At 43.9% G+C, this 18,432-nt stretch overlaps 1 protein-coding gene across 1 annotated transcript in view; it reads left to right on the top strand.

The window, feature by feature from the left end:
- The first annotated feature begins 6,440 nt into the window (after positions 1 to 6,440).
- HSD17B4 (hydroxysteroid 17-beta dehydrogenase 4) overlaps positions 6,441 to 18,432 on the top strand; it is an 83,893-nt gene continuing 71,901 nt past the window's right edge. The window contains exons 1-2 of the mRNA XM_030317072.2: positions 6,441 to 6,624; positions 11,376 to 11,429. Coding sequence (XP_030172932.1) covers positions 6,567 to 6,624; positions 11,376 to 11,429 — 112 coding nt within the window. The 5' untranslated portion in view covers positions 6,441 to 6,566. The remainder of the gene's footprint in view (positions 6,625 to 11,375; positions 11,430 to 18,432) is intronic.

Below are 18,432 nucleotides of genomic sequence, written 5' to 3' on the forward strand. Positions count from 1 at the left end.
AGCTTGGTATGTGCTATTTGTTCTGTTCCAGAAGCTCCTTCACAATCCTTGTCTGACAGGTTCTTCACAGGTTCCAGACTCAGCTGCAAATTCACCTCTTCACAAGCCTTTCCTAGTTATATTCTCTAAATTAGTACCTCCCTCCTGTCTCCACTTCCAATGTCTTTTGAATGCTATTACTTTGTTTCAGCAACAGAGCTACACTGTGGGGGGTTTGACTCCTCACTTCACTGCATGCTGGCTAAGTTATTTACCCTTGTTTGTGCTTTTAGTTTCCTCATCTCTCAACGAGGATAATTGTAGTATGTACTTTACAGATTGTTATAAGGAAATCAAATAAGGAAATATTTATAAAGCACTAAGAAAGTGCCCATAATGAACTCTGATGAATCGATAATTTTTTTCCTTAGTGCCTGCAATTAGATGGAATCATTTATTTATCCGTATGTTAATCATCTCTCTTCTCTCAAATGGAAGCTATGTGAGTGCAAGGACCTTGTCTGTTTTATTCTTGACATCAAGAACATTGCCTGACTCATAGTGCAAGAGTCTTAATAAATAAAGGTGGAACCTATCAATATTCAAATCTTAACTCGTGTGCATAAGGTGCTGTGTGTACAAGAGACACATTTAAAATGGAAAACATGGTCCTACTTTTATTTAAATGCTTTTAACTTTTTTTTAAGTTTATTTTTGAGAGACAGAGAGACAGCATGCCAGCAGAAGAGGGGCAGAGAGAGAGGAAGACACAGAATCTGAAGCAGGCTCCAGGCTCTGAGCTGTCAGCACAGAGCCCCACGCGAGGCTCGAATTCTTGGACTGTGAGATCATCACCTGAGCCCAAGTCAGGGACTCAACCAATGGAGCCACCGAGGTGCCCCGAATGCCTTTAACTTTTATACACTGGCCCCCACTAGATGCTTTCACCATATCTTGTGCATCTTATACTAGAATGGATGTGACTCCTCCAAGCCCTGGAGAGCAAGACTGAGCCAACCGTAAGTCCCTCATGTGTCTTACTATTCCAAAGAGCACAGGCTACCTAAAGTCAGCATCGTAGCAGCCGCACTCCCGTGATATTTATAAAAACACCAGCAGCAGTTACCAGAGGCAAAAATAACATTCCCAGATCCCAGCACAATCCCGACCTATACTGCAGTCGCCAGCCAACTGTGTTAGGATTATCTGGGGAATGAAGAAAAAGAGAAGAGCCTCTTGCTTGAGCTTGTCAGCTTACCGGTCATACTGTGTAAGTTAGCCTGGGTCTGTGAAGCTAAACTCAATCGGGAAAATCTTCTGTAAGGAGGTGAGTTATGTTTCCATATATTCCTCTCGCAGATACCTCGCAGAACCCAAGGCTTTCTCCGGCTGTATGGTCACCACCGTCAACATCAAGATGGTGCTTCTGAGGCCCAGTGAAGGCATGCTCATGTAAGCTGTCCTACTCTGAAAGATGCACAACCATTTCTTGCCTGCAAATATCTTCTTAATGCAGCAAATCCAACCTGGGTCATCTATCCCAGCTTGAGAAACAAGAAAAAGGAGGGGGAAAAATCACAAAAAATCCGTTAGATTCCTACTTATTAACCTGAGCTTGAGAAAAAGCCAGGTCTGAAGTGCTCCATGCTTGCTAATAGCCCTGGGTCTGAAGTTCATCCAAAGTACAGCTACTCTAGGGTCCCTTTGAGTGCTTGTTGTGACTCAGAAGAGAAATTTCTATCTCTTTCCAAGATTCAATTCTGGCTTATGCAGTCTGAGTTCCTGGAAAGTCTGTGCTGATTCTCAAATGAATCTATTTTCTTCTAAAACTCAGCTACTGTGGTCTCCAAGTGCTCAATCAGCCTGCACAGTGACAATCTCCAACCAGCTGCAGCTCGGGGACACCTTAAACCAGCCATGGTGAATACAGATGTTTTCATCTCTCCTTGTTTTATTTTAGCTCCAGATGGAAGTTCTTATCTGTGCAATGTGGACTTCTCCCTATTTCACATTCCAAGCTCTGCAAGTGCAGGGTTAGAAAAAGGAAGCCCACAGGAGAAACGAAAAGAAACATTACAAAAAAGTGTATGTTTGTCCTAATGCCCAATGCCAAGCAGGCCTAGGCTGGCCACTCTATGACTCAAGTGATCATCTAGATCAAGCTGTCATATTGGGAAAGAAAGGGCAGGAGGGAGATGGCTGAGCCTCATACCAGCTGAGAAGCAGTCTTGCCTGGCTTGCTAATCTGCACAGAAGATGAGAGGAAGCAGAAGAAAGTCCACTGTGTAGGTATAGGAAGTGAAAGGGAAATGGGGCTTGATTACTGCCTTTAGAGCATGATATCCTCACCGTGGTAAATGTGGTTCAAAACATGTGTCCTTGGCTGTGCAGTAGGATTAGCCATCCCTCCTTCTTTGGGAGATCCATATTAAGTGGAGCCATAGGAAAGAGGGGCTAGATATATCCTCTTGTTCATTGCTGTTGAAGGTATTCTCCAACAATAGGAAGTGGGTTCAGTCTGGCAGTAAAAAGAATATCTTTCACTGCACTATCATATCCTTTTATGCTCTCCCAGTTCACCATATACTGTTGGGACTAAGCCATAAAGCTTATTAGCATCTCTCTTAGAAGAGTAACCCCTTAGAAAAGAGACATCCAGGGGCGCCTGGGTGGCGCAGTCGGTTAAGCGTCCGACTTCAGCCAGGTCACGATCTCGGGGTCCGTGAGTTCGAGCCCCGCGTCGGGCTCTGGGCTGATGGCTCAGAGCCTGGAGCCTGTTTCCGATTCTGTGTCTCCCTCTCTCTCTGCCCCTCCCCCGTTCATGCTCTGTCTCTCTCTGTCCCAAAAATAAATAAACGTTGAAAAAAAAAGAAAAAAAAAAAAGAGACATCCATAAAATGGGAGCAAAGAGGACAAACTTAGGAGGAGTTTTGACCAGCAGGAAAGATTAAATAGAATTCTCATTGGGGAGAGGATGGAGAAAGATTAGGAAGGTAGCTGATAGGGGGTGTGGTTGGCTTGGGTTCTTCAGGGATGCAGCACTCCTTGTTCCCTCCCTGGGACCTGAGTTTGAAGAAATGAGACAATGAAAAGGATAATTTTGACTCTGAGAAGTCACTGCCATGCAAGTGACCTTGAATTATCAGAGGGTAACTGCAGCAGCAAGGCAGTGGTCTTGTTAGTGTACGGGATGAGCAAGCATTAGGTCCTACCTACTCCTGTCTCTTTTGGCTCCTGGCTGGTATGGAAGAGATAGATACATACATATTTCTGATTTATTTTAGAATTGTATTTGAGTAATTTTTTTATTTGCCTACATATGTTTATGGGTCTAGACTTACACAGAAGTTGCTAAAACAGTTCAGAGAGTGACAAAGAATGCAGAGCAGATTCTAGGACTATCTAAGCCCATGCACTTTATCAGTAGCTAGAAGGGAAAAACGAGGCCAGCATGGCTCCGCTTCTGCCAAACCTTTCCTCTCTGTTAAGGTGACATTTGGGCCAGAAGGAGGAGGGTGAAATCCTGAAAGATAGCATTCACCCTCAAACAGATGGAGTTGCCTTTAACTGGCAAGTTCAAGTGTCCTTTTTCGCCTCCCCTCCCACAAGAATGAGGATGTGAAGGTAACCTAAGAATACTAGAGAATAACTTACACGTAGATAGCAGTGCTCTGGTAGTGTATTAACTTCCAAGACTCTAGGTCTTAAATCTGTGCTGCCTCTCATTCATATTCAAAGCATATTTATTGGGTAATCATTGAAGATTAGTTGGTGCTTGGTCATGCCTGTTGGCCCTGGTCTGGGACAAGCCAGTGCCCAGTTGTGAGTCTGGGACATGGAGTACTGGCTCCCCAGCAATGGCTGAGAAATCCTTACTTCTGGCTCCTGTTGCAGGCCTTTGGCTGAAAGCACTTCAGAGTAAGTCACCTGGGTTCATTTTGTGCTTACATTTCTGTAAGTAGGAATAATGAACGCAGTCTTTTTTTTTCCCCCTTCCAACAGAAGAACTGGGTTACTGGATTAAGCAACAGAGATCACAACACTATATAAAAACAGATGTCCAGCTATTGCAACATCTTAAATCAGGGGAGTTTGGCGAATGGGCCAGTGCTTCCCTGTGGGTTCTAGCTTGAGGCTTTACTCAGTCGCTGAAATTCCATCCTTCGTGGGTAGGAAGTAGGGACCTGGAGACCCATATTTCCTGAGTTGTCACACAGGGTTACTCTTGAACCTGGGATTCCCATTTGGCCTTGCCCCCGGCTCACTTACAGGGTGAGCAGAGCTTGCCTTCGAAATGCCTGCGGTTGAGGCCTCCAGGCGTTCTTCATGACCAACAAGCAAAGAAGTTTGCCATTGGCCTGAACCGAGGAGCCTTCGGGCGGAGCAGAGGGTGGCAGCTGCACAGGCCCGGAACTGAGAGGTGAGCTCCGCCTTTTAGGCGGCGCGTTCCCATTGGTTGGAGGCGATGCCTGGGCGGGGCAAGGTTCCGCCAGAAGTGCGGGGAAAGAATTCTTAACACCCTTATCCTCTTGTCTTTGGGTCCAGCGCGCTCTGGGCTGTCCTTCCTGGGTTTCAATGAGCAGCAGAATTCAGGGTTCAAACGTCATAAGGCAGATGTGGACAAATGACTAAGACAGCAGGGTGCTGGTTTAGTTTTCTGTGAAAGAAAGGACTGCTCTCTGGAGCTTTAGGCTTGAGTTCAAGGATACCAAAAACTCTTAGTGCTCTAGAATCACAGCTGTCTGTAGACAACTCCAGCTGTAGCTTCGCTTCCCTTCCCAAATGCAGTTTGCCCTAAATCGAAGCCGTGTTCCCTTCAAAAGCTGCTCTTCTCTCACTATTCCTTATTTTGAAGAATGGCCCACCATAGCCTAGATTCTCAAGCCAGAAATACCGGGGTTCAATCGTTCCTCACATTCACAGTCAACTAATCACAAAGAGCTGACCCCATTTCCAGAAATATCTCCAGATTTTCCCTCTCCAACATTTCCTCTGTCTTACTTTGAATCTCCACGATTTTTCCCAGTAGGTTTCTGCTCACCTTGTTCACTTCCAACCAATCGTCAATAATGAGGCAGAGTGAGCTTTCCACGATGTTAATGTGTAGTCTGGAGTAATCCTGCTTAAAACCATTTGCAATAAGTTAAAACAGCTAAACATGATCTGACCGACTGGCTATTTCTGCGGCTTTACATCCTCCCTCCCCCGCATCTAGCTAGTGTTTCCATTGCCTGTAATATTCTTTGTTTGCACAGCTCACTTTTTAAGGGTCTTTGTGCATCATCTCCTTTGGAAATTTCCCCTTTCACCCTAAGGATAGGGGCCGTTTATTTTGGCACTAGTTGCAGACCTGTACAGATTTGTCATGTGTTTTATCATGCTGTAAGGTTATGAAAGGCTTACCTTTAGTAACTTTGAACACCTCTGGAGGACCTGATTGTTCATCTGTAAACTTGTGTCTACCGCCTGTAAGTATTGAATCAGTGATAAATGAATCACACCATATGACCTTTCTCTTTAAAAAATTTTTAACGTTTATTTATTTTTGAGCCACACACACACACACACACACACACACACACAGTGTGAGTGGGGGAGGGGCAGAGAGAGAGGGAGAAACAGAATCCCAAGCAGGCTCCAGGCTCTGAGCTGTCAGCACAAAGCCCGACAGCGGGACTGGAACCCATGAACCAGGAATCATGACCTGGGGCGAAGTCACCACCCAATCCACTGTGCCCTCTTTTTTTTCTTTTCTTTTCTTTTCTTTTCTTTTCTTTTCTTTTCTTTTCTTTTCTTTTCTTCTTTCATGTTTTATTTTTGTGACAGCGCAAGTGGGGGAGGAGCAGAGAGAGTGGGAGACAGGGTCTGAAGCAGGCTCTGCAGTGAGCAGTGAGTCTGATGCGGGGCTGGAACTCACAAACGTCCAGATCTTGACTTGAGCTGAAGTCCGACACTTAACCAACTGAGCAAACCAGACGCCCCATATGACCTTTCTTAATATACAAAAGCGAAGGTCATTTAGGAGCACTTGTTAAAAGTTTGTTTTTGTTTTTGTCCCCCGAGTTTCTTCTTTGGGAGTTCACTTTCAGGTTCTAGGACTGTCCGTTTTTGACAGTTCTCGGATGATTTTCATGCATGAGGTTCAAGTATTACATTGTAAGAAATCTTTACCCATTGGTAAAGGTGCCTTTCTTAGAGGCTATGTCTTAAAGCTATTTAAGGCTAGGGCCAAAGTCCAGAAAACAGTTTTGAGTGAATGACAAAACGACAAGAGCATGGAGGTAAGCCTGGTGTCGTGTGAGCCATTTTACTGCACAGGTCCTAGGAGGTCCCACTACTTCCAGCAGCAAAAGTGGCCCTTTCAAGCCAAACCGTCTGAGCTGGCTCTTGCAGCCACGTGAAGCACGCCGGACTACATTTCCCAGAGTTCCAAGGGACTCTCGCGCGGGCGCACTTGGAAAACTACGGCGTCCTTGCCTAAAACCCGCAGGTCACTCCCATCCCGCCTCCGCGTCTCCCCCTCTCCTTTCGGTCTCTCAGTCTGAGCTGCGGCATTTCGGCTTGTGTGTGTGTCGCAGGCAGGACTCATGGCCTCGCCGCTGCGATTCGACGGGCGGGTGGTACTGGTCACCGGCGCGGGGGGAGGTGAGCACGCGAAAGCCGGAGGGCGGACGCCGGTCTAGCTGTTGCACCCTGAGACCCCCTTTTCGTCCCAGGATACCCGCGCAGCCAGAGCTGCATTCCTGGCGTCGGGGCTGCGGGCAGCGGTGGGGCGGCGGGAGTAGGCGATTTGTGGAGACCCACTGGAGCCGGTGGGCCGGGAGGGAGGAAGGGTAACAGCTGTTCTTGGGTCGTCGACTCTGCCGAGCAGGGAGAGGTGGGCCTGGCCAGCACTGAGTGGGGAGCCAATCAACACCTCGTCACACAGTCCCGTGCAGCTCGCTTCCTGCCTCACCTTCCTTGTGGCCGCTTCCCAAGGCCTTGGGTCTTGCAAGACGGAGGCCGGGCTGGACTACGGCTTGCAGGACTGGGTAAAAGTTGCTAATGACGCTCGATCGCGACCCTTCTTGCGACTCTTAGGCCTGTCGTCAAGTCTTTTAAAGGTTGCAGGAAAGTCGTTCGCGGCAGGAACCTCCCGCCGCACCCACCCCCAGCAGAAGAGTAGAGATGTCAGCCCCTTGCCTTTGAAAAGTCAACCATGCAGTGTTTCTTTTCATCTGTCGGTTGATTTGGGCATCTTGAGAAGTTCCTCTTTAAAGAAGTTATCTGATAAGAGTCTTCTTGTTGAAGTTTAAGTTGGTATGCTTATCAAGCCTCAAATGCCTACAGTAGGCAGGCAGGCGTTAGTGTGGGAGTGGAGTGGGGACAAACTGGTGGGCAGAGACATTTCTGAAGTAGACCAGATCTTCCTGTGTTTCGGGAGAAACAAAATGGAGATTTGTTATGTGAAATAACCCCATTCTTGAAGGAGAAAAAACTAAAACCACTCATACCCATACCATACCCATACCAGTGCTTGGCAGTGTGATTTTACAGTGTTTCCCCTCTGTAACCACCACATGTAGGGATCTTGACCTTCAGTGCCTTTGAATCCCCTTTGGTGGTACCTTATATCTAAAATAGACCTAATGTGTAATTAATTTAAATTGTGTATTAACAGTCACATCAGTGGAATTATTCCAGTTGGTCCATTTGTATCTTTGTATCTCCATTGATAGAATGGATTCTAATGCTGCCTTTTGGAAAGTGCTTTAGTATTAATTGGTGGCCAAGTTTGTATTCCTCGCTATATTCATTCTAAAATGATCGTATGTCCTTAGGAAAACATTTGGTTTACACTTTGCTTTTGATGGAAATAATTAAGTGATGCCCTCAGTGTTTTAAGCCTCTTTTGATAGTGATTCACAGTATGAAATGCATTTTGCACCAAGATTCAGTACACAGGTACATCATTTATATTTGAAGCAAGTTCCTGACATGGTACATAGTAAATGAAGTGCACTCTAAAATTTTCTGTTCTCTTTCACTAAGTACATGCAGATTGCAAAACCTACGAAATTGATTTTGTGAATCATTAGAGTTGTGACTCGACAATTAAGGACTTAGTACCTCCTGTTTACAAACTGGTTTGTGTCTTAAAGAGCTGTGCAGACTTTCCATTGCCTGGATTATGATACAATCATTAGCTGTTGCCAATATGAGGGAGTTTTGTGGTGAAGTAGAGACTGTTCCAGATCATCACTGGGGAAGGGAGCTAGGGATCAAATTCCAGTCCTGCCACAGAGACCATTGTCCTTGAGTCTTGGGGTTCTTTTTTAGAGATCCAAACCCATTGAACTGAGGTAGTGCTGAACATCTCTGGAGAGGGTGTCCATGAATGCCTACTGGGCCTGTGTGGGAATTAGTCTGACTTCAATCCACTCATATTCTGCAGCTAAAGAGAAATATATCTGCATTATTAAAGTGTTGTTGTGTAGCTTGAAATATAGATTAGTTTAATGTATTTCAGGAGCAACAAAATGGGAGATTTATTACGTGAAATAACCTGATAGGAGAGGTTTAGAATTGTCCAGGCTTTATGTAAACACTTTTGCCATGATTGGTAGTACAACAGGGGAATAACAGGGTATAACAGCTGTTTATTAGCTGACTGAAATGGTTATTGGGGATGTAACTGTTGAGAGTGGAGGATTTGGGCCGGGAAAGAAGGGAGTCAGGCCATTTTGAATTCGAGATGGTTATGAGATTAGCAAATGTTGGATCTGGAGATAGTGAGAAGGGTGTGAGTAGGTGGAGATCCTGAAGTCAGGGGAGAGATTTGGAAGTCATCTGAATTCCTTAGACTGATAAAGCTACAGAGTGAAAGAGTCTAGGAAGCTATTCTCAGGGGCTCCATTGTTAGAGTAGAGAGAAGTGTAAGCCATCCAAGAGAAACTGAACCAGCAGTTTGAGTTAAGAATCAACTGAGATTTAACAATGCTAAAGAAATTAAGGTCAAAAAAAAAAAAAAAAGAGAAAGAAAGAAATGGAGGGGAGGGGGTGATTGGCAGTGTATTTAGGTGTGGGGGAGATTTAAGACAGGATTTAAGAGATTAAGACAAAATGGAGGCTCTTGGATTTAACTTTTTGTGCCCTTGGCCCTTAAAGCCAAGTTGTGGGAAATGCAAAAGAGTGACATATTCAATCTCAGCCATCAAGAGCCTTCTAGTTTAAGTGGGGAGGCAGACTAATGGACATGAAGTAGTTAAATAATGTTTACCTAAGCACACATGTTAGAATCTGGAAGGACCCTTACCAGTCTGCTGTGGGCTAGTGGTATTGGAGGAAAAAGGAGGCTGTCATTTTTTACTTTGTGTGCAGATTTGTGTACAGTTTATATGGGCCTTTGTGATAAAAGTACATCACTTACAATCTTTTGAGAGAACTGTGTATCTTGATTTTAAGTTGAGGTAATTTTCTGATTAGGTCACTCTCTCTCCGAGAGACCTACCCTGTTCCTTTCATCTGATGATTTTCTACTGTGTTACCATTAATTTTGCATTCTGGTCATGAGCATGTGATTTCTTTAAACACCATGTTTAGAACAAGTGCTTCAGCCTTGCTTGTATAAAATATGAGAAGACTTGAATTCTTGTATTGGCTGAGGTCTCTCTTATCCATTCAAAGTGGATTAATTTCTAAAAAAATTTCTGAAAAAGAGGCGCCTGGGCGGATCAGTTGGTTGAGCGTCCCACTCTTGATTTTGGCTCATGTCATGATCCCAGAGTTGTGGGATCAAGCCCTGAGTCAGGCTCCGCACTGAGCATGGAGCCTGCTTGGAGTTCGTTTTTTTTCTCTCTCCCTCTGCCCCTCTTCCTGCTCTCTCTCTCTAAAAAAAAAAAAAAAAAAAAAAATGGTGAATTAACTTGTAAAATAAATTATTTGGTGATATCTTTCAGTTTTGGAAAACTATCTTTTGGGTTCTTTCTTCTTTGTATACTTCTTTATCCATTTAAATTAAATTTAAGCTACTAATCACATTTGCCAATCAATTTAAATAAAAAATGTATACATGCTAAAACAATTTAAACAATACAAAAGCAAACATTCCTCTCTTTAAATGTCTACTAATTTCTGAGAGAGTGAGAGAGACAGCATGAGTTTACTTACTTTTGAGAGGCAGAGAGAGAAGGAGACACAGAATCTGAAGCAGGCTCCAGGCTCCAAGCTGTGGGGCTTAAACCCATGGACCACGAGATCACAACCTGAGCTGAAGCTGGACACTCAACCGACTGAGCCACCCAGGCGCCCTGCAAGCATTCCTCCCTTGGTTGCTAGTCACACACTTCTGTTTCCCAGAAAACTCCTAAGTGTATATATATTTTCAGATAACAAATTTACACCTCATACCTTTGAGTCAGAATTAAATATTTTTTGTGTTTGGTGATTATGTAGTCAGGGTTCAGTGCAGGATTTAGAAATCTCTAAATATTTGGAGCAGGAAAGGATTTAACACAGGCACTGGGTCTTAGGCACTTCCTCTTGCATTGACTTGCGGAAAGATATGGAAGTGGTTCATTAGGGGAGCTACTACCCCTGCGGCTGCTTCTGGAACTGCTGCAGCCCAAGCAGCCCTGGATATCAAGGATCTAGAGAACGGAAGGTGCTGTCCAGAGATTAGGGAGCTAGATCAAGAAGTTGCCCCTATAACCACTGTTTCCTTGTTTTCTCTTCTCTTTCTTTTCTTTTTCTTTCCTTTTCTTTCTTTCCTTCCTTCCTTCCTTCCTTCCTTCCTTCCTTCCTTCCTTCCTTCCTTCTTTTTCTTTTGTTTATTTATTTATTTTGAAAGCGAGAGAGTGAGCAGTGGAGGGGCAGAGAGAGAGAGGGGGAGAGAGAGAATTCCAAGCAGCCTCTGTGCTGTCAGCGCACAGCCCAACACAGGACTCGGTCTTATAAACCATGAGATTATGACCTGAGCTGAAATCAAGAGTCAGACGCTCAACTGATTGAGCCACCCAGGTTCCCCACTCACTGTTTCTTAATATCTAGGAAACTTCAAGAAATCAGCCTCTTAACCAACAGCAACAGCCAGAAGTCACAGTAAGGTAACTTTTGCCTCCTTTCCACCTTCCAGGTAGGCAAATACATGTAATGGTGGCGCCCACATCGAGCCAGCCTAGCAGCTAGGTAGAGGGGTAGGAAATGGTAGGCAGAATAGATAGAAAATATAGTTTTAAGCTTTCAGACCTCTATAGGTTGAAGAAGGTAAAATAGATGTTGAGAGTACCAATGAAGACACTACCACTGTAATATAATTAATTCCTCACCAGTTACTTTGAAATAGGGGTTGATTTGAGCGGACCAAAAAAATGATGCCAACATTTGGTCAACTTTCTGATTATTTTATTTTTCATCAGGACTGGGCCGAGCCTATGCCCTGGCGTTTGCAGAAAGAGGTGCATCAGTTGTTGGTAAGTTGATATTTTTCTTTTTAATGAGTAGCTGGTATTTAAAGTAGAGTCTTCACAAGTCAGCCAGCTTTGCCTTTATAGCAAATTTGCCCAAGTCAGATTTCATCACTGGTTAATTTCTTCTGCCAGCACAATTGTCCTCCTTGAGAATGACTTTATAACTTACTTTTTTTTTTTTTTTTTTAATTTTTTCTTTTTTTTCAACATTTATTTATTTTTGGGACAGAGAGAGACAGAGCATGAACGGGGGAGGGGCAGAGAGAGAGGGAGACACAGAATCGGAAACAGGCTCCAGGCTCTGAGCCATCAGCCCAGAGCCTGACGCGGGGCTCGAACTCACAGACCGCGAGATCGTGACCTGGCTGAAGTCGGACGCTTAACCGACTGCGCCACCCAGGCGCCCCTATAACTTACTTTTTAAAGTAGACTAGTTTCACAGACTTTGCACATGAACAGAATTGATAAAGATGGTCAGGCATTTATTGTATAAAAGGAAGTTCTTGAATTTGGTAAATTGCCAGCTGTAAGTTTTTGAGATAGAAGGGTGGTTCGAGATGAATCTGTGTAAGTAAGTATATTGATAAGAATAAGAAGTATTTTGAGGACTACAAGTTTGGAGTCAGAGAATCCAAAGTATGTTGTTGTTGTTTTTTTTAAACCTCTTTCATTAAAATTTTTCACATGGAAGCTTTTTGCAACACATTTTTAAAGTTTTAATTGGAGAGGCATTTGCATGAATTTGATTATGGCTCATCAGTTAGAAGATGCTGTACTGAAGAATCCCAAAGGTGGGAGGTTGTAGGAATCTAAACGTTTTGGACTGACATGATGTGGTGTGCACACAGGAGTGGATTCGTCTTCAGCCATTCCTTTGTGGGGAATAAATGAATGAGTGTTCAGTGCGGGGTAGGTGGGTAAGGCAGATGATATGGCCCAATATTTATTAGTATCTTTGCTGGGATAAAATTGTTCGCCCATGATGACTTTCTATAGCCCTTTTTTCTACCTCTTACTAAGGAATACAGAGAAACAAATTTCCTCCAATTTGTTTATGGAGCCATGCATAACAAAAGGGTAAGTGCATAGCCTGGTTTTCTAAAGAATACCCAAGCAGGACATTTGAATATACTCTTCTCCCTCAGTGTGGATCCGTTGCTTATCTTTTTTTTTTTTTTAATTTTTTAAAATGTTTATTCATTTTTGAGAGAGAGAGAGAGAGAGACAGACAGAGTGCAAGTTGGGGAGAGGCAGAGAGAAAGGGAGGCACAGAAACCCAAGTAGGCTCCAGGCTCTGAGCTGTTAGCACAGAGCCTGATGTGAGCCCAAACCCATGAACTGTGAGATCATGGCCTGAACCGAAGTCGGACACTTAACCGACTGAGCCGCCCAGGTGCCCCTATGTAGCTTACCTTTATGGAAGGGACACAGAGTCTTTGGATGTTCCTTGCTTAAGGTCATGTCCACTGTCCATTAATCCCATCTTCTTGTGACAAGGACACATTTTGACATTGTGGAATTTAGCTAGAGGGTATATAGTTCCGGCCCTCTTTGCCACATTTTCCCAAGATATTTCATGTTGTTACTGTTTTGTCTTTTTTTTTTTTCTTTTGCTATCCATTTCTTAATATTATTAACTTTTAACTTTTATGCATTTACATTTTTTTTTCTACTCACTTCTGTAAGTATAAGGTCCTTGTTTTATCTTCTCTATCTCCTATAGGACCTGGAATATATCCTTGTGCAAAGAAGGTACTTTGTTCCTTGGGGCCCTTATTGTTGTTTGAAGCAGACTCGTTCTGGAGGGAATGGGGGAGGTCCTGGTGTGTGTTTGAGACTGGTTGGATAAAGTCCTACTTGTCGTGATTAAGTATAATCTTAGTTTATAAACTTGTTTTGGAGAGAAATTTACAGCAATGTGTGTTTGTGTGGATCAGGTTCCCTATATTTTTGTGTTACCGCTGAACTTACTAAATTGGGGAGAGGAGTTTTTGAGTTCCAGCAAGCAGATAAATAGGCATGGCATGTCCCTTAGAGGAGTGTTGCCACAAGTGCTGGTAGAACTCTGGCGAGGCAGGCAGTTTTGCCCCTTGGAAAAATATTTGTCAAACTTGATTGAAGAGCCAGATGTAGTTTGGTGGAGGGGAGAAGTCAGACTGTGTCATACTGCTTAGCTTTTGGCTGATATTTTCTACAGCTTTTTATTCTGTGACTTACCCATGAGCTTTCTAGGCCAGCCGTGAGTTGTGTTCTTCCCCGACCACTGCTGCCCTCTCTTTCAGCTTTTGAAAACCTAGATGCCCTGCTTCCGGGGTGCCTCATGCACACTAATGTTTCTCCTTTGTTAATGTTAGTTCTGCTCGTGTATGTTTTACATGAGTAAGAAAAAGTAGAGGAATAAAGTAGAAAAAGTAGAGGAATGGCGTGACATTAGAACGTCTCGTTTGTTGGAGGGTGATTCCTCCGATAATTTTATGACTAGCTCAGAGTCCAGTAAGAAGTAAGAACAGAGGGATAGAAGAACTTGTTTCTCATATAAGTCAACCTATGTCAGGTTATGCCGGATAAACAAATGTATCTCAGTGATGTAGAATAATAAAGGATTATTTCATGTTTTTTGTGAGCTTTCAGCTTCTGGTCAGCTGTGTCTCTGCTCTAAGCGTCTTCCTAATTTCAGGATTCCAGTTAAAGGAGCAGCTCTGTCTGGGACATTGCTGGTGGTGGATGGATGAGAAATACCAGTGGGTCTGCTTGGTGGCTCTGAAATCCACTTCCACTCACATTTCAGTGACCAAAGGAAATCACTTGGCCAAGCATCACTTAAGATATTCTCTAACTCTGTATTAATATGATTGCTATGTTTTTTTTTAAATAGAGTTTTTTTTTTTTTAAGTTTATTATTTTTTTTTGAGAGAGAGAGCGTGCAAAAACAGGGGAGAGGCAGAGAGAGAGAGGGGGAGAGAGAGAATCCCAAGCAGGCTCTACACTGTCTCTGTGGAGCTGGACATGGGGCTTGATCTCATGAACCATGAGATCATGACCTGAGCTGAAATCAAGAGTTGGACGCTTAACTGACTAAGCCACCAGGGCGCCCCTGATTGCTGTGTTTTATGTTGCATAATAGAAAACCTTAGGGGAGATTTCAGTCTGGGCATAAGGACTGCTCAGCCTTTGGCTAATAGTTACAACAAAGGATGTTTGGTTTTCTAGAAACTACAACTTACAGGAAATGTTTGCCCATATTTGAAGGGAATGCTGGGAGTGGAATAGTTTTGAATTTTGCTCAGTAGGTGAGCTGTGTCCACTACTCTAAATATTAAGTTTTCTCTTGAGGGCACGAACATGAAAAAAACTGAAGTTGTGCAGCAAGAAGAACCTCTTCTTTGACAGTAAGCAAGGAGGAAAGTTTTCTGTTCTTGAGCTGGAGAAGTAGCACCTTTGGGTAACCCAAATCCTAATCCTCTTATGTGAGGTGGGCACCATTTCTTTCCTGGGCTACAGTTACACAGTGACTGGTAAAGGTGCCTTTCAGATTCTTGGGGGCTGATGCCAGAGCCCATGTTTCTACCCCTGTGTGATCCTCATGGCCAAAAGCTGAACCGTGGTGGGGAAAGTGAGCTGCCTTTGAAGTTAGGTCCCGTTTCCATTCCTGGCCATACTGCCTAATCGTGTGACCTCTCACACACTATTGGTAACCACCTTGTCTGACTTTCAGGATTATGGCAGGGGTTCAGTGGCATCAGCAATTTGATGTCTTTCTAAGGGGAAAGCAAGGAGCCAGTAGTCAGGACTGCCTGCCACGTGCTGGGCACTGTGCTTAGGACTTGGATATATGTCACAACTCACGGGCATCCCAGCCTCCTTATCTAACACGTGTTCCTTTTCTAGATTCTTAGAGAAAAGGGCCTGCCTTATGTACTGAGGTATTCTCTTCACGTGTGAGCATAGTGCTTCGCTTAGTAATTGGTCAAGACCTACGTGCTGAAGAAGGGAATGGGTTACGTGACACACGGAGATCACGAGAAAGCACATGTAGATTCCGGCTTATAATAAATGAGCTATACATGCAATGCTCACGTCTTCCCCAGATGCTTCCTATGACTGTCACTAACCCAGGTTATGGGTGACAGCCTGTAAAGATAGCTTTAGAATAGCTCTTAGCCATTTATCGCTTAAAAACCCTGGTTTTGAGAAACTAAAAGTAATCCATACAGTTTGTAGCATCATCTGGGCTCATTTATTCATCCAGCACTTAATTTACTGGGTGCTTGTTAGGTAGCAAGCATTGCTCTAGGAGTCGAGGAGGTGGAGTGGGGAATAAAACTGACAGGGGCCCGGCTTTCACAGAGCTGACGTTCTAGGGGTGTGTGGAGGGGAGACAGGCAGTGAATACCTGTGTATATATATCAGATAACGATATGGAGAGAAAACCAGAGAGCTCTTAGGAGAGACCTATAGGCAAGGGACAAGATGGGGGGCCCAGGAGCCTATGGCAGGGGCACACCCAGTGCCTCTGTGTTGAGGCAGGGGCAGGCTCAGCATGTTTAGGGTCAATGAGAGGGCCGGTGCAGCTGCAGCAAAATCATCACAGGGAACAAAACCCAGAGATGAGGGCAGAGAGTTCACAGGAGGCCAGGGTGCATAAGACCATTTAGTTCTGAGTCAGGACCGGCTTTTACCCTGATGGAGATGGGAAGCCTTTGGTGAGTGTGAATGGCAGAGCAGCATGCCCTAATTTAAATTTTATTTATTTTAATTTTTTTAAGTTTATGTGAGAGAGAGAGAGAGAGAGAGAGAGAGAGAGAGAGAAAACACGAGTCGGGGAGGGGCAGAGAGAGAAGGAGAGGGAGAATCCAAGCCGGCTCTGCACTGTCAGCACGGAGCCGGACATGGGGCTTGAACTCATAAACTGCGAGATCATGACCTGAGCTGAAGTTGGACGCTTAACCGACTGAGCCACCCAGGCGCCCTGAAGTTTTAAATGGATCACTCTGCTTGCCATGTGGAGAATGATTGCAGAGGAGCAAGGGTCTTAGAAGTGGAGGAGGATGATGGGCTCGTTGGGGCTTTTATACTATTAACTCCTCTTGTACACTCTTGTGATTTTCCACGAAAAAAGAGAGGGGGTGGGTAAGAAGTGGAAACACAGAGTCCTGTCAAGATATCGCAGTAATGCATGTGAGAGATGGTGGTGATTTAAACAGGTCATAGGAGTGTAGGTGGTACAAAGGGGTTAAATTCTGGGTATATCGTGAAGGTAGATATGGCAGGATTTGCTGATTTGCTAATGTGGGTTGCAAGGGAAGGCAGAGGATAGAATGGCCATTTACTGAGACAAGAAGCCCTGAAGGAGGGCCAGATGGGCAGAGAGGAGGCGCTCCTGGTAGACTTTCAGACAGTTATTAAGTAGGCAGTGGGATACGTGACTAGTGGGGGACACAGGCGAACTATATAAATCTGGAGATTCTCAGTTTATAGGTGGTATTTGAAGCCAGGGGACTGGATCAGGTTACCCAGGTAGTAAGTATGAATGAGAAAGAGAAGAGGTCCGAGGACTGAACTCTGGATGATCAGTTTCCCACTTTCTGTTTTTTCTCCCAGTAAAGATACCTTTGATGCCACCTTGTTGTTCAGACAGGAGAATTGGTTACTGGAACCTAATTTAAGACACCCCTACCTCGACACTACCTCTACCCCTACATCTGCACTGCGTCCACGTTTTGTGGTCCTTCAAATATTTAGATACATTTATGGCTCTCTGGAGAAGATTCCTGATGAACTAGGCTGATGAACAGTGAAAATAGTATGGCGACTCCGTGTTGTTCTCTTTTCATTTAGTGGAAAAAATTACACCCTTTTTAGGATAAAAGAGACTTGTTTACAGCATTAGAGGCACTGTTAGTTCGTCTGCGCTCTAGTTTGGGTTTGCCATTTCATACTGCCTTGGAGCTTGGGGCAGGTTTCCTAACTTGTCCAAACTTTCCTTATCCGTGAAAGTTGGAACAGCTGTTCCCACCAGCTTCCTAAGAAGGTCTATGGAGATCAGAGGAGCAGTGTACCTCATGGCTGTCTACAAATGCACAGTTTACGTTCCCAGTGTAAGGTAGCATTGGTATTTTAAAAATATACTTACTGTTATTCCTTCGCCACACGTTTGAGTGGTAACAGTGTCACACAGTATGGATACATGTCTCTTTGCATAATACAGTGGCTAAAAAAGGTTTTCACAAAAGCAGAGTGCTTTTGTAGTTCAGGTTGTAACCCTGTGAGTTAGGTCTCGTGATGATGGCATGACCAATGGGGGTCAGGGTTAACTTAGTGCACTCTCGTGTAAAGACTTGTCTTAAATAAGTCTGTCTCACATTGTTTCATTGCATATCATTGACCTCAGTGAATTATTTACCCAGGCTTCAGTGCTTACGTGTTTGGTTGTACTTTGAACAGTTTCCACTTGAGGGTAGTGTTCTATTGCACAACAGAGCAGTTGTTTCTTTACTTAAATATCCCGTTTGCCAATTCGCTTTTGAACTTTTCCTTACTTAGTTAAAAAGGCTCTTAAAAAACTGTTAGCTGCATGTCTTAAAATCTTGATTTTTTTTTTTACTGGTTGTTTCCTGTCATTGGAATAATTGCACGGAAATGGACATTTCATAGGAATTGAGTCTTGAGAATCTTTTCTTCATCTCTTGAGGGATAATGTAAACCTCTTTTCATTACTTTGTGCCTCCATACCGGTTTGTATTTGTGGTAAGACAATAAGACTGTATCGTTAGAAAAATGTATCCCAGGCCACATTTTGAGAAGCGCATTTCCTTAAAAATGTTATGTGAAAATACACCTGACTTAGTGGATTTTCAGTATGGCTAGGCCTTGGCTTTTTCTAATGTCTCTCTTTTTTATTTTAATATTTATTTACTTTTGAAAGAGCCCAAGCAGGGGAGGGGGACAGAGGATCCAAAGCAGGCTCTGCACTAGCAGTAGTGAGCCTGATGTGGGGCTTGAACTC

The sequence above is a fragment of the Lynx canadensis genome, chromosome A1 (assembly GCF_007474595.2).
Source record: "Lynx canadensis isolate LIC74 chromosome A1, mLynCan4.pri.v2, whole genome shotgun sequence".
Lineage (NCBI taxonomy): Eukaryota > Metazoa > Chordata > Mammalia > Carnivora > Felidae > Lynx > Lynx canadensis.